Consider the following 15,482-nt stretch of genomic DNA (forward strand, 5'->3'; position numbering starts at 1 on the left):
ATTTATTTATGGCTGTGCTGGGTCTTCACTGCTGCACTCGGGGTTTCCCTAGTTGTGACGAGCAGGGAATACTCCTCCTTGCAGTGTGCGGGCTTCTCATTTTGGTGGCTTTTCTTTTTCTGGAGCACGGGCCCCAGAGTGAGGGTTCAGCGGCTGTGGCACACTGTCTTAGTTGTTTCAGGGCATGTGGGAGCTTCCTGGGCCAGGGATCAAGTCCGTATCCCCTGCATTGGCAGGCAGATTCTTTACTGCTGGGCCACCAGGGAAGTCCAAGATACGGATGTTTTAAAAGGCGTATCTTGCATTACTGCACACTTAATAGACTACAGCATAGTACAGACATAACTTTATATGCATCAGGAAATAAAAAATTCATATGGCTTGCTTTATTGTGATAATTTGCAGCTGGCTGGAACCAGACCTGCAACATCTCTGAGGTCTGTGTACACCTTCAGAGGAGGCATCATGTTGCAATAAATGAGCAGGACCACAGTCATCCCCAGCAGAGGTAGAAAAGGTATTTGATAAAATTCAAAATCCCTTCACAGGCATAGAGAGGAACATATTTAATCTAATAAAGGACATCTACAAAAACCCTGTAGCTAACATCATACTCAGTGGTGAATCTGCATGCCTTCTCCCAGAGCTCCAGAGAAAGACAGCACATCTTCACCACTCTCCTGGAGGTTCTGGATGTTGTCATAAGGCAGGAAAAGACAAGAAGCATAAAGTCTAGGAAGCACTCTATCCATTCACTGCTGACACAGTCAAAATCCCCGAGCTGACTTCAGAATTTATAGTCATACAGAAGACCCAGAACAGGCAAAACAACACTGAGAAAAATGCTGGATACTTGAAGAGATTTCAAACCTCTCATCCCATCAGGTCAGGCCCTGAGTGCTGTTCCACAATGACCCCACAGCCCTGCCTGCCTGAGAGACCATCCTTTCCTCTTGGTGGTCCACCCCACAATGAGCATGAGCGTGGGGGTACTTCCAGCAACATGGCACTACCTCCACAGTGGTGCCACGCCAGCTGGGTGAGGACATGTGGAAACCAGCCTGGAAGTCCACAGCTCTCCTGCAGACCAGCTCTGGATCTGGCTTAAATGGCTTTGTCTTTGACATTTAAAATATCCACCTCAAATAAGGATCTGAGCACCAGTTTTATTATCCCAACATTACTTGTCTACTTTCTGAGATTTCCCTAAGCCAGGACAGACCAATGGTTATTCCCTTCGCAGTGGCCAAGTGGGTCACCTCACTGTCTCCTCAAACACCAAGAGCAGCCCTGGATGGTGCCAGGAACACCCAGAGGCTCAACCATACCAGCCAGCTGCCTATCAGGACAGTATCCCACTGGTCACCAACAAGATAGCTTTCCAGCTTTCAATAAAGTATTAACAGATATGAGATAAAAGGCAGCTTTGTTAAGAGACAAGGGTTCTTGTCATTCAATTTTATCACAAACAAAGCTCTCTGAGTCATGAAGGTTATCCATGTAGAAAGCCCCAAATCCACTCTGGTCAGCTCACATAGGTTTGTCTGGCACCCCAAAGACCACATCTGCCTGAGGGCCCTGCAGCTGGCCAGTCAGTGAGACAGGAAGCTGCCGGGCAGAGACAGACAAGCTGCACTGTTGGGGAAGTGGCCCCCTGCACGGGCTCCCCTGCGGCCTGGGCTGCTGAAGACTAGCAGGCAGTGGCACTCCCTGCCTCCCCCATCAGTGATTTGCAAGATCCTGGTATTGCAGGAGAGCCGAGGTACATAGGGTTCACAGCACTGTCAGCCCCCACCCAGCTCTCCCACGCCTGCGCACCAGCTCTTGGTTGAAAGGCTGGTTTGTTCTGTTGGAAACAATCAGGTTCTGCTTGGGCTTCCCACCTTCTCCCACTTGGGGAAGGCAGATCTGATCCTTACCAGTAATTTCCAACTTGATTTCCCTTAAGTGACCTAGGGCCGACACTGCCCCTCCCTGTACACCCCAGAGGGATGCTGTGCTCACCCGGGGAGCCGTACTCATGTCGCGGCAGCCGGCAGACCTTGGGCATCACTTCCATCAGCGTCTTCACATACTGTAGGATTGTGCCTTGCAGCTGTGAGAGATGGGCTGTGTCAACCACCAGCCACATTACCCTGCAGGCTGTCGGTGCGATGGGGACTTTTGAAAACGAATTTGTTAGTAAAATGCATGGTAATGATCCAGGACTGAGAATCACTTTGGTTGGAAAGGAAATCTCACACATAGAAGGAAAGCAACTTTGATGGGAGTGGGCAGCCCTTCGCCACACAGGAACTGGGCGCAGAATCCTCCCCCTAACCCTGGGAAGGAAGCCCACCAGAGGGAAACATACCAGGCTCTTGACCACCTTCAGCAGCTCTTCCATGACCACTGCAATGCCCTGGTAGCCAAGCAGCCGGCAAATGACCTGGAAGTGCGGGGGCCCCACAAAGTTCCGGTAGCTCCCATAGATGCTCGAATAGGCCAGGTTTAAAGCCTGGGGGCAGAGAACATTAGTGCTTGATGAAGCTGCCGGGTCTTCAGTGTAGTTCCATGCACACATGAAAATCAAGTGTCCTCATCTACATGCAATAGCACACAGTGGATCCAAAGAACCTGTCAGACTGCCCTTCATTGGAATCTATGTTTTCAACCTGAAGACATGAAAACAAGCTCGCTAAAACAGAAGGAAGAAAACAAAACCATTTGGTCTTCCAACATTTATTAAACTGCCAGTCCTACAGAAGATATTTTGAAGTCCTGGAATGAGAAATCAATGTATCCTAGAACCTCACTGCTGCCCCCATATTACTGCTCCCTGTCTCCTAAGGGAGACGCTCGACAATAGGTTCTGATGGGACAGTGGGTACCAGGGAGCTGGAGACCGCAGGCCCCGCATGGTGGGTAGGCAAAAAAGGTAGGCAGGGTCGTTTCTGGTAAGATAAGGCCTCCCAGTTTGCCTAAGGACGCAGGTGCACACTCAACAGGGAAACTCCTAATGTTAAGCATTCAGTGCTATGTATTTCACTCTCAGCACTTCTTTAGCTGCACCCTGCAAATTTTGATTTACTTCCTTTGAGACTTCCTCTTGCCCTAAGGATCATTTAGAAATATGTTAATTTCAGTGTCTGGAGATTTTCTTGTCATCTCTTTGTTACTGATTTCAAGTTTGAGTTCACTGTGGTCAGATAACACTCTGTAATATTTTGATTCTTTGAATTCTGTTGAGGTTGTTTTAATGCCCAGTGTATGCCAAGGTTGCTTTATTGCCCAGGATATGGTCTATCTTGAGAATGCTCCATGGGTACTTGAAAAGAATGTGTGTTCTGCTGTTGTAAGCGTTCTACACATGTCCCTGTTGGTTGATGGTGTTCATTCTTCTTTGTTGGTGATTTTCTGTATACTTATTCTTTTGATTACTAAGTGAGAGGAAAGTTGACCTCCCCAACTACAACTATGGAGTAGTTCATTCCTCCTTTCACTTATGTCAGTTTTTGCTTCAGGTATTTTGAAACTGTTGTTTGGCGCATAAACATTTCGGATTGCTATATCTTCTTGGTTGCTTGACCTTCTTCTCATTATGTTATGTCCCTCCCTCTTTGCCCCTGATGTGTGCTACATTTTTTCCATCCTTTTACTTTTAATTTACTTTTCATTGACTTGAAGTGAGTTTCTTATGCAGTCGTACTTTTTAATCCACAGTCAATCTCTGCCTTTGAACTGTCTTTAGACTACTTACAAATAATACATTTACAAATAATGCAATTACTGATTTTTACGTAGGCTCTTTCTTCTTCTCTTCCTGTGGGTCACTTAGACATTTTCTGGAATTCTGTTGTGACGTAACTGTGGTATTTTTGAGAGCATCTCTTTGCACAGGTCTTTCAGTGATGTTCCAAGTTTTTGTTATGTGAGTTAACCTATGAGCTTCCCTGGTGTTTCAGACAGTAAAGAATCTGCCTGCAATGCAGGAGAGCCAGGTTCTATCCCTGGGTTGGGAAATCCCCTGGAGAAGAGAATGGCTACCTAATCTAGTATTCTTGCCTGAAGAATTCCACGGACAGAGGATGTTATATATATGTTGTACTATACATTACGTAAGTTATAGGTTACAGAAGTTACCACTTTTGAATGAAGTGTTTTAGGATTTCTCCTTTTAGGTCTCTGTATTCTTTCCCCTTCCCCTCTTATAACTGTCTTAAATATTTCCTCTACAGACACAGAGAACTACATCAGGACAAGAAGATTCTGAAGACCTCGACTAGCAAGTCTGGTTGTTGAGCTCTGAATGAATATCCTCAGGAGTTGTTGTTCAGTTGCTAAGTACTGTCCAACTCTTTGTGACCCCATCGAGTGTGGCACACCAGGCTTCCCTATCCTTCACTATCTCCGAGAGTTTGCTCAAATTCATGTCTACTGGTGCTATCTAACTGTCTCGTCCTCTGCCTCTGTCTCATACTCTCCTTTTGCCTTCAATCTTTCCAAGCATCAAGGTCTTTTCCAATGAGTCAACCTCGTCATATCAGGTGGCCAAAGCATTGGACCTTAATCTCCAGCAGCAGTCCTTCCAATGAATATTCAGGGTTGATTTCCTTTAGGACCTCCTTCAGTCCAAGGGAATCTCAAGAGTCTTCTCCAGCACTGCAGTTCAAAAGAATCAATACTTCAGCGCTCAGCCTTCTTTATGGTCCAACTCACATTTGTACATAACTACTGGAAAAACCACAGCTTTAACTATATGGACCTTTTTCGGCAAAGTGATGTCTCTGCTTTTTAATATGCTGTCTAGATTTGTCATAGCTTTCCTTCCAAGGAGGAAGTGTGAAACTTCTCATCAGTCAACTCTCAGGGGATCATTCTATCCTCAAGGCTTATGGAGGCTGTTTTAGGTGTTTCCTTTTTCTCCTGAGCAATGAACTCTGCATTCTGAGCCATGAACATCTAGAATCTCACTGCCTCTCAAAAGAACCTGTTCTAGAGTGACTACACTTGAAACAAAAGGAAAACTGGGATATCACACCTTGTTTCTTACATGAGTAGAAAGCTGGAAACCCACTGACATGTAAAATCAGGCTTTTCCTGGCTCCGTTCCGGGAGGCTGGCTTTGCCTGGAGTGCCAGAGATTGGTGGCACAACCTTCATTTTTCTTTTTTTGGCTGCAACACCTGGCATGTGGGATCTTAGTTCCCTGATCAGGGATTGAACCAGTGCTCTCTGCAGTGGAAGCACAGTGTTAACCACTGGATCACCAGGGAAGTCCCAGAACTTTCTCTCTGCTCTTTTCTGATGTGGATTCCAGAAGTAGTCACCCTTATGGAGTAAATGACAATAATAAATATCCCATCAAAAAAAACAAGGGTTTTGTGACAATGACATGTGTTCTATCTGCTTTGCATCACATAAAATGTGTTTCTGATAGCTGTGAACTGTCCCAGAAGAGGGATACTCAAATACTTTCTGGCTATAGTAAAAGCAAATTAAAAAATAAATACATTCCCTATTCTTCACAATCTTTAAAGTATAAGCCCTGTTAATTTTACCACTGATGATGTACAGTAAACTTATTCTCCTGAAGTACTGTTTTCATTGTACTGGCAAGTGGAAAATTATAGTTAGAAAGTTGTGTTCCACTTGAAATGTATGGGACAGCTGCCAAATTAATTTCCCGTGTGTTACTTTCTAATATTATGGTGCAGGTCTGTTTTGTTTCTCACCCTGCATATTGCATATTCTCCCCACCCCATCTCCTTCAATACACCCAAACTGTACAGTTAGTGTTTATGTACAGGGAACACTCCTTGGGAGGCAAGTGTTGAAGATGGCAGAGGACCAATTTGGGAAAGAAGCAGGATATGTCACTCGCCACTTTGAAAAAAACCTACTCAAGCAAAAACAGCTGTGTGACTCCTCTTCTAGGAAGCCTGATTCTTCTTGCCTCCTGCTCACCTCTGTTGTTGTTCAGTCATGAAATCATGTCTGACTCTACACAACCCCATGGACTGACTGTAGCCCACCAGTCTCCTCTGCCCTCTCCTATCTCCTGAAATTTGCACAAATTCATGTCCATTGAATCGGTGATGCTAGAATTCTGTCAGAATCACACTGTTGTTGCTATGTTGCTTCCAACTCTTTGCGACCTCATGGACCGCAGCACATCAGGCTCCTCTGTCCTCCACCATGTCCTGGAGTTTGCTCAAGTTTATATCCATTGAATTGGTGATGCTCTCTAACCACCTCATCCTCTGTCACGTTCTCCTCCTGCCCTCAATCTTTCCCAGCATCAGGGTCTTTTCCAATGAGTTGGCTCTTTATATCAGGTGGCCAAAGTATTGGACCTTCAGCTTCAGTATCAGTCCTTCCAGTGAATATTAAGGGTTGGTTTCCTTTAGGACTGTTTGGTCTTCTTGCAGTCCAGGCGAATCACATCGAGAGCATGGTAAAGTCTGAGAGCACCGCTGTAGAGTTGTTTCACACAGATATTCTATTTTCTTCTTTTTCTTGAATTTGCCCCAAACAAAGCATGGCGGTGTCATTTCATTACCCAAAGACGATGACACCATCCTGAATCTATTTGAAACTTGTGAGTTCAGCTCATTAGCACTAAAGATAATCAAGCTATTATTACTGATTTCATCTCTGGCAGCTAAACATACTCTTGTCAGCACGGGGTGGCCGTGGACTGGTTTCCAAGTTTGGGAGGGAGTGCAAACATGAGTACAGTTTTGTTGTTTAGTCACTAAGTTGTGTCTGACTCTTTTGTGACTCCCATGGACTACAGCCCACCAGGTTCCTCTGTCTATGAAATTTCGCAGGCAAGAATACTGGAGCAGGCTGCCACTTTCTTCTCCAGAAATTTCTATCTTAATCACCAAAGTTTCTAGTTCTGTCTACAAAAATTACATAAAACTTCTTTTAGTTCCAAGGGGGTTAAACGCTGTATTTTAATTCCAAAAGGAGGTGCATTAGAGGACTTATTCTCGTCCTTTTAAAGTTATCCACTTCATGCCCTTACCAAGTGGTGGAGGAGGAAGGCTGAACCCACACATGAGCCCAAACTGTATTATCTACCCATTTCCAAGGTGTAAACACTGCTGCACGTCTGAGTTCCGCTACATCTGCAGTGAGAGGATGGAAATGAAAGGCTCATACTCTAAGGAGGCTCCCAACCTCCCAATTTAAAGGGTGGGCTGGGCACCCAGCTTCACCCCACCAGCAGCTCAGACACCATGACAATGCTTTCCTGTGCAGTCCCAGAGCATACACGTCACCTGGGTGTGGGGAAGAGGCAGAGTCTTGGGCCGTGTGTTCCACCCCACCCGTCACCTGTCCTACCTGCACAGCTGCTCAGCAGCAGTACTGAGCAGGGGGCTTTCATCTCTAACCCTGCAGCCCCGAACCTGTGAGGCAGGTGCTGTGGTCAGTTAGTCTGCTGCCATGCTTTTTATGACAATGATGTATTATTGCCCCTGTAACATACTTCACTTTGTACTTATCTGACTTATTTCCTTAGGAGTCTGACTTCCTACAAGTGAGAATATTTAAGTACTGATGAATACAGATGGCCTCCTAGGATTCTGTGTACTCCTACAGCCACACTTAAGGCGGCACTACATTACAGTTTAGAATGGTGCTAACTGAAGGATACAATCGCGTTTCGTATGTGGCATGATGTACGTGTACTTAGTCACTCAGTCATGTGTTTGCTACCCTACGGACTGTAGCCCACCAGGCTTCTCTGTCCATGGGATTCTCCACGTAAGAATACTGGAGTGGGTTGCCATTTTTCCCTCCAGAGGATCTTCCCAACCGAGAGATCAAACCCGCATCTCCTGCATTGGCAGGCAGATTCTTTACCACTGAGCCACCTGGAAAGCCCTATGTGGCATGATACATTTAAATTATTGCAACTAAACTGATTCAAACTAAACTTCAAAATACACTTCACTGTGAACTTGAAAATCATAAACATAAAAGAACTTACCTTTGACCCATGCAAATACTGAGGTTGTGCATTTGGCTGTTTATCTCTTTGAAATTCTTGAGAAAATGGTAATACTGTCCGAACAAATCTAAACAAGATTTTAAAAGAGAAAGAAAATCAAAAATTTAATGGTACTTCTTTAAAATTGAGAACTTTTCTATTACTCATCAATGAACTCTTCCTCCCAATTAATCACATAGGAAATCAAAACCCATATTAGGAATGAGCTATAAATACTCTGAAGTTTGATAAATGTATTCAAAGTTCAAAGAAACAGACTGAGAACACCAGGGCCCCTCTAGAACATAAAGAGAGTCTCCAGAGTGGACACCAGAACCATTTCAGGCCTTATTCATTTTCTGAAAAGGGGCCTGTGGACACAGCAATGATGCCAGGGGACAGGAGTAGGAAGGCAGATTTGGGCAGTGAGGTGGTTACTTAGGTCACTGGGTACAAACTAACAGAAGATGAGTCCAAAAACACACTTGCGGAGCCAAGAGACTGTGGCTTCATAATGGATTAGGAGCCACTGAAAATGAAAACAGTTGGATCTTAAAGCAGAAATATCAAAATTTCTAAGTTTCATCAGAAGGGTTCATTTAAATATATTAAACTCTAACAAAGAAGATAAAAAACTAGTCATAGATACTAAAAAACTATAGTCATCAAGACAGTATGGTACTGGCACAAAAACAGAAATATAGATCAATGTAACAAGATGGAAAGGCCAGAAATAAACCCATGCACCTATGGGTACCTAATTTTTGACAAAGGAGGCAAGAATATATATAATATATTAAGAATATTAATATATAAGAATAATATATAAGAATATAATGGGGCAAAGACAGCCTCTTCAATAAATGTTGCTGGGAAAACTGGACAGCTACATGTAAAAGAATCAAATTAGGACATTTCCTAACACCATACACAGAGATAAACTCAAAATGGATTAAAAACCCAAATGTAAGACCAGAAACTATAAAACTCCTAGAGGAAAACATAGGCAGAACACTCAATGACATAAATCAAAGCAAGATCCTCTATGACCCATCTCCTAGAGTAATGGAAATAAAAACAAAAGTAAGCGAGTGGGACCTGATTAAACTTAAAATCTTTTGCACAGCAAAGGAAAGTATAAGCAAGGTTAAAAGACAACCCTCAGAATGGGAGAAAACAATAGCAAATCAAACAACTGGCAAAGGATTAATTTCCAAAATATATAAGCAGCTCATACAACTCAATACCAGAAAAACAAACAACCCAATCAAAAAGTGGGAAAAAGACCTAAACAGACATTTCTCCAAAGAAGACATAGAGATGGCTAACAAACAGATGAAAAGATGTTCAATATCGCTTATTAATAGAGAAATGTAAATCAAAACTACAATGAGATATCACCTCATACCAATCAGATGGCCATCATCAAAAAGTCTACAAACAATAAACACTGGAGAGGGTGTGGAGAAAAGGGAACGCTCTTGTACTGTTGGTTGGGATGTAAACTGATACAGCCACTATGGAAGATGGTACGGAGATTCCTTAAAAAACTAAGAATAAAACCACCGTATGACCCAGAAATCCCACTCCTAGGCATAAACCCTGAGGAAACTAAAACTGAAAAAGACACATGTATCCCACTGTTCATTAGAGCACTATTTACAGTAGCTAGAACATGGAAGCAGATGTCCTAGATGTCCATGGATAGATGAATGGATAAAGAAGTTGCGGTACATACACACAACGGAATATTAGCCATAAAAAGGAGTGCATTCGAGTCAGTTCTGATGAGGTCTATGAACCTAGAGCCTATTATACAGAGTGAAGTAAGTCAGAGAGAGAAAGATAAATATCCTATACTAACATATATATATGAAATCTACAAAAAAGATACTGAAGAATTTATTTGCAGGGCAGCATTGGAGTAACAGACATAGGGAATAGACTTATGGACATGAGGAGAGGGGAGGAGAGGGTGAGATATATGGAGACAGTAACATGGAAATTTTGTTACTTTGTTTCATGGAAACATGTAAAATTTGCTATATGTCTCTGGAAACTCAAAACAGGGGCTCTGTATCAACCTAGAGTGGTGGGATGGAGAGGATGTTGGGAGGGGGCTTCAAGAGGGAGGGGATATATGTATATCTATGGCTGATTCGTGTTGAGGTTTGACAGAAAACAACAAATTCTGTAAAGTAATTATCTTTCAACTAAAATATAAAAATTTTTTAAAAGTCATGGATTTGTTAATTATTAAATTTTAAGAACCTGATTAACATATAAAAAAGTGTAACTGTCAAAACACTAACAGCTCATGAAACAAACATTTGCAACCAAGGGAAGGAGTGGCCTGTGGCTCTGAGCACATTGACGTGGAAACACTACGGTGTTGAGTGGCTGGATTTTGTCCTTAACTTTTAAAGAATGCTGAATTTTGGGAGGTAGATGGTTAAACTGCTTGCAAGTCAGCTGGTCTGTTAGGGTGTAAAGTAGCCACTGGGCTTGCCAGGTAGCTCAGCTGATAAAGAATCCACCTGCAACTCAAGAGACCCCAGTTCGATTCCTGGGTCAGGAAGTTCCCCTGGAGAAGAGATAGGCTATCCACTCCAGTATTCTTGGGCTTCCCTGGTGGCTCAGATGGTAAACAATCCACCGGAGGGATTTCCCTGGTAGTCCAGTGGCTAAGACTCCAGGCTCCCAATTCAGGGGCCCCAAGTTCAATCCCTGGTCAGGGAACTAGATCCCACATGCTGCAACTAAGACCTGGTGCAGTCAAATAAATTAATTAATTAATTAAAAAAAAAATGGGAGACCTGGGTTGGGAAGATCCTCTGGAGGGCATGGCAACCTACTCCAGTATTCTTGCCTGGAGAATCCCCATGGACAGAGGAGCCTGGTGGGCTAGAGTCCACGGGGTCACAGAGTCGGACATGACTGAGTGACTAAGCACAGCACACAGAGTAGTCACTGCCCTAGTGCTGGCACTAAGACAGGCCCTGCTGGCGACTCTATCCAATGCCTGGGTATTCAGGGAGCTTTCCCCACTCTTACAGGCAGCCTCAAATGACTCCTAGTCCTGGTGAGCTCTGGAAACAATTCCATCTACAGTTCCCTGGCAGCTGTTCTTCTGCCAGCCTTGTGGCGTTCCACTTAGCTCACACAGTTTAATATTCAGGAATGAGGATTTCCCTGGTGGTCCAGTGGTTACCACCCTGTGCTACCGTTGCAGCAGATACAGGTTTCATAGGTGGTCAGGGAACTAAGATCCGGAATGCTATGGGTACAGCCTCCCCTCCCCGCCCTCCCCCAAAACCACCAAAAACCAACAAACCAACGCACACGCACACACACACAAAACACAAAATACATATTCAAGCAAAGACTGGGCTTCCTGGTGGCTCAGATGATAAAGAATCTGCCTGTAATGCAGGACACCCGGGTTTGATCCCTGGGTTGGAAGATCCTCTGGAGAAGGAAATGGCAACCCACCCCAGTATTCTTGCCTGGAGAATCCCAAGGACAGAGGATTCTGGGAGGCTATAGTCCACGGGGTCACAAAAAGTCCGGACACGACTGAGTGACTAACAGACACAAAGGGCTCCTAAGTTGGCGTCAGGAGCTCTTCCTCTGATATCTCTCTGCTCTCCCATACTCTGCCGTGCACATCCAGCCATCTCAGCTTCTTTGTCTCCTCCACCAAGCAAGACCTTCAAAGTGCTTTCAGGTAGGAAGCCAAGGAGCCACACAGCTCCATCCTTCATTTCCTTTCCCTCCAGGAAACATCTGGTGGAAATAGTCGTTTCATAAATGCTGTCCAGTTTTCCACTTGTTTAAGGTGAAAGAGAAAATTCAAACCCTGTTACTCCATTATCTCAAGTAACTTTTAAACACCACATTTTGATTATACACACTTCTCAATCTAAAGACAAAAAGATGGGAACAAACACTGAATTCTAGTGAATACGTTTGTGCTTCACAGTCAAAAGGTTAAGTAATTCTGAAACTACTTCATGTCCCGGAATTAAGCAAATGCATAAATACATTAAGAATGACAAAATAAGAATTCTCAGTACAGAAGGAAGTTAAAAAATGGAAATGAAGCCTGTGTCGCTGACCTGGAATTGAAGACAAAGCTGTGTAAACTCATGGTTTCAATATAGAGAGAGCTGGGTACAAGTGACATGCGAGTGAACTGAAAGTCACTCAGTCGTCCAATTCTTTGCGACCCCATGGACTGTATAGAATTCTCCAGGCCAGAATACAGGAGTGGGTAGCCTTTGCCTTCTCCAAGGGATCTTCCCAACCCAGGGACTGAACCCAGGTCTCCCACACTGTAGGCAGATTCTTTACCAGCTGAGCCACCCGAACAAGTAGTATGCGCGCGTGCTAAGTCTCTTCGGTCACGTCTGACTCTTCGTGACCCCATGGACTGTAGCCTGCCAGGCTCCTCTCTCCACGGGAGTCTCCAGGCATAGAACACTGGAGTGGGTTGCCATGCTCTCCTCCAGGGGATCTTCCCAACCAAAGGACTGAACCTGTGTCTCATATCTCTTGCATTAGCAGGCAGGTTCCTTAACCACTAGCACCAGCTGGGAAGCCTGGATACAAGGAGGCACACACACATACACATTATGGGGTTGTGTCCCCCAGAAGACAACTTGAAGTCTGAATTTACTAGCACCTCAGAATGTGCTCTTACTCAGAAACACGGTTGTTGCAGATGGAATTAATTAAGATGAAGTCATGCTAGAGCAGAGTGAGGCCCTAATTCAATGTAACATGACTCATTTCCTCACAGAAGAGGGGGAGAGACATGTGAGGAAAATGCCACAGGCCAACAAAGGTGGAGACTGGAGCCGCACAGATGCAGGCCGAGGGCGGCTAGCTACACCAGAGGCAGCAGAGACCAGGAGAGGGCCCCACCCAGCCTCAGAGGAGCACAGCCCTGCCAGCACCTTGGTTTCGGATGTTCAGCATCCAGAACTGTGAGAGAATACCTTTCTGTTGTTTTAAGCCCCCCAGTTTGCGACAACTTGTTCTGGCAGCCCCAGGAATCTGGAACAGCACAGGTGCAAGTCCTTCCCAGCTCTGACCACTGAAAGGAGGTGAGAACAAGGACACCCCAGCAGCAGTGAGTACACCTAACACTCAGACTTTGCTTAATTTTAAAATATTCTCCATGAAAAGGAATCACTGACTCACAGATTACAAGAATAAAGAAGGATAATCCTAAAATGCATTTGGGACTTCTGTTATACACAGTGGAAGGCTTAAGAATCATGGGACAGCCAAGAAGACAGAGAAATGGGGCAGAAGGGGCTCCCACACGCCAAGACAAGACAGAGGCGAGCCATAAAACCTAAAACCAAGTCATGACAGTAACAGATTATAACCCTGTATTAAAATCCCCACATCCTTACTAATAATAAATAAAAAATGCTAACATGTACAGCAGAATGCCAATGAATAACTGTAGATGGAATGACAAGGTTAGAAAATCACCACTGTTCAAACACCACAGGGATAATTATTTGGGTAAGAATCATCAACAGATGTTCATGTTAGTGGGTCAAGTTTTAATAAGGAACCATTTTCAAAGTTTTAGATTATCTCCCCCTAAACATTACTTACAAATTTCAAACAGGAAAATGGAAACATGTCAGTAGAGAAATTTGGCAGCCAGCAACCTAACCGGGAAGATTCCCTGGAAGAGGGAATGGCAACCCACTCCAGATTCTTGCCTGGAGAATCCCATGGACAGAGGAGCCTGGCAGGCTACAGTCCGTGGGGTCACAGCATCGGACAAAACTGAAGCAAGTAAACATAAGCAGCACCCTAACGAGGGGATCGATGTTATAACAGCAGTGATGGGACACCCCCTGGTACACTGCTCCCTCCTCAGCAGTCTTGCTGCCAAACAGGCAGACTCTTCCCAACAGCTGGCTTACTTTGAGGGCTATCACACTGTCAAAATCAGTAGCTGTACAGGTTAAATTTAAGTCACGTGTCACCCCATGTGACCTCCCAGAGTCACCAGGCCTACATTACTAAGCAGAAATAAGCAGCAAAATAAGTAGGTATGACAAGAAACAAACGGAGTGCGATTTCCTGCAAGCAGCTCTCAGGAAACCCTCAGTGTAGAATTACGATACTGGATGGCACAGTTTTGTCTGTCTTCTCAGGTTTCCACATGCAAGGTGGAGATATAAAATCCTATTTTTTACTGTCTTTTCCAGATAATGAAGCTCTACGGGATCTACTAGAAGACTGCTAAAAATACAGAAGTAATTGGCTTTGCCAACGCTAAGAAAGGTGAAGGCCACCAGAACTGCTCTGGTGAAGATGGTATCTCTGAACTGCACATGGGTTTCTGGGCCCAAGAAGGCTGATGTCACTTTATGCTGGCCCCTGCCAGACTGCAGCTCCTATGCGTGTGAAACTGTATTTCCTTGTGATCACCAAGCCTGCTGAAGGTGGCATAGGCTTCAAGAGCCTGGGGCAAAGCCGCGTATCAGCACCTCCTGGGAGGCAGGAACACACACCACCAGGTGAAGGCAGCCTCCACTTGAGGCTGTTCACATGAGCTCTAACATGGGACGGGCTAAGGGGACTGAGGGCAGAGGGGCCTCAAGTCAGTTCATATACCCTGTGCCGCAGCATCCTCCACACCGACAGCTCTACAGCCTGGAGCTGGTCCCACTCCTGCTAAGGCCACTGGCACCACTTCCTGACCTGAGTCCTGGCAACCTTGTCTCTGATAACAAGACTCCTGCTGCTACCAGGACATGCGGCCTGGCTGGTGGCTTGCTCCCCAGAATCAGCCTCCATTAGGCGAGGGCACCCACGTGAGCCCAGCTTGGCAAGCAAGGCCTCAGCATAAACTCTTTTCCTAACTTCACACTCACCACTCATCATGCCTGGAGGGTTTTCAGAAAACGCAGTGACTCAATCCACCATCAGGTAAGTTTCACTTGACCCCCCACCCCGCCAACCCGCAGCCCTTCCACACAGCTCCTGTTGTTTCTGAGCCCTCAACCCGCTGGGCTGTCACTAAGATGACCAGAACAGGCCGGTGCTGTACACATGCAGTGCAGGGGCCACAAAGGGGGTCCAGGGAACATCTTCAATTGTTCCTTTTCCAAGATCTCTGGGAATTCTTTAAAGGGTGACAAAATGCTAGATGATCAAAAATGCAATCTAAAATAAAGAAAAAAAGTAAAACTCCTTATGTTCCTGATTCTAACCCTCCAGCCCCTGCCCCCCACTGTAGCATATTCTCTCAGTTCGTCTATAACAGGGTTTTGTTGCGTTTTGGTTTGGGAGATGCCAGTTTTAAGCACTAGGCAAAATAATTTTAGGGACACAGTGAAAGTGAAAGTTGCTCAGTCGAGTCCAACTCTTTGTGACTCTATGGACTATACAGTCCATGGAATTTTCTAGGCCAGAATACTGGAGTAGGGTGCTGTTACCTTTTCCAGGGGATCTTCCCAACCTAGGG

At 44.8% G+C, this 15,482-nt stretch overlaps 1 protein-coding gene across 2 annotated transcripts in view; it reads right to left on the reverse strand.

Annotated features, from left to right (window-relative positions):
* Window positions 1–15,482, reverse strand: part of CYFIP1 (cytoplasmic FMR1 interacting protein 1) — a 100,529-nt gene that overhangs the window by 11,591 nt on the left and 73,456 nt on the right. For both annotated transcript variants that reach the window (XM_052636352.1, XM_052636353.1), the window contains exons 23-25: window positions 7,982–8,069; window positions 2,354–2,497; window positions 2,005–2,095 (exon numbers count right to left, since the gene is read on the reverse strand). In XM_052636352.1, coding sequence (XP_052492312.1) covers window positions 2,005–2,095; window positions 2,354–2,497; window positions 7,982–8,069 — 323 coding nt within the window. The remainder of the gene's footprint in view (window positions 1–2,004; window positions 2,096–2,353; window positions 2,498–7,981; window positions 8,070–15,482) is intronic.

Source organism: Budorcas taxicolor, chromosome 2 (genome assembly GCF_023091745.1).
Source record: "Budorcas taxicolor isolate Tak-1 chromosome 2, Takin1.1, whole genome shotgun sequence".
NCBI classification, from domain to species: domain Eukaryota; kingdom Metazoa; phylum Chordata; class Mammalia; order Artiodactyla; family Bovidae; genus Budorcas; species Budorcas taxicolor.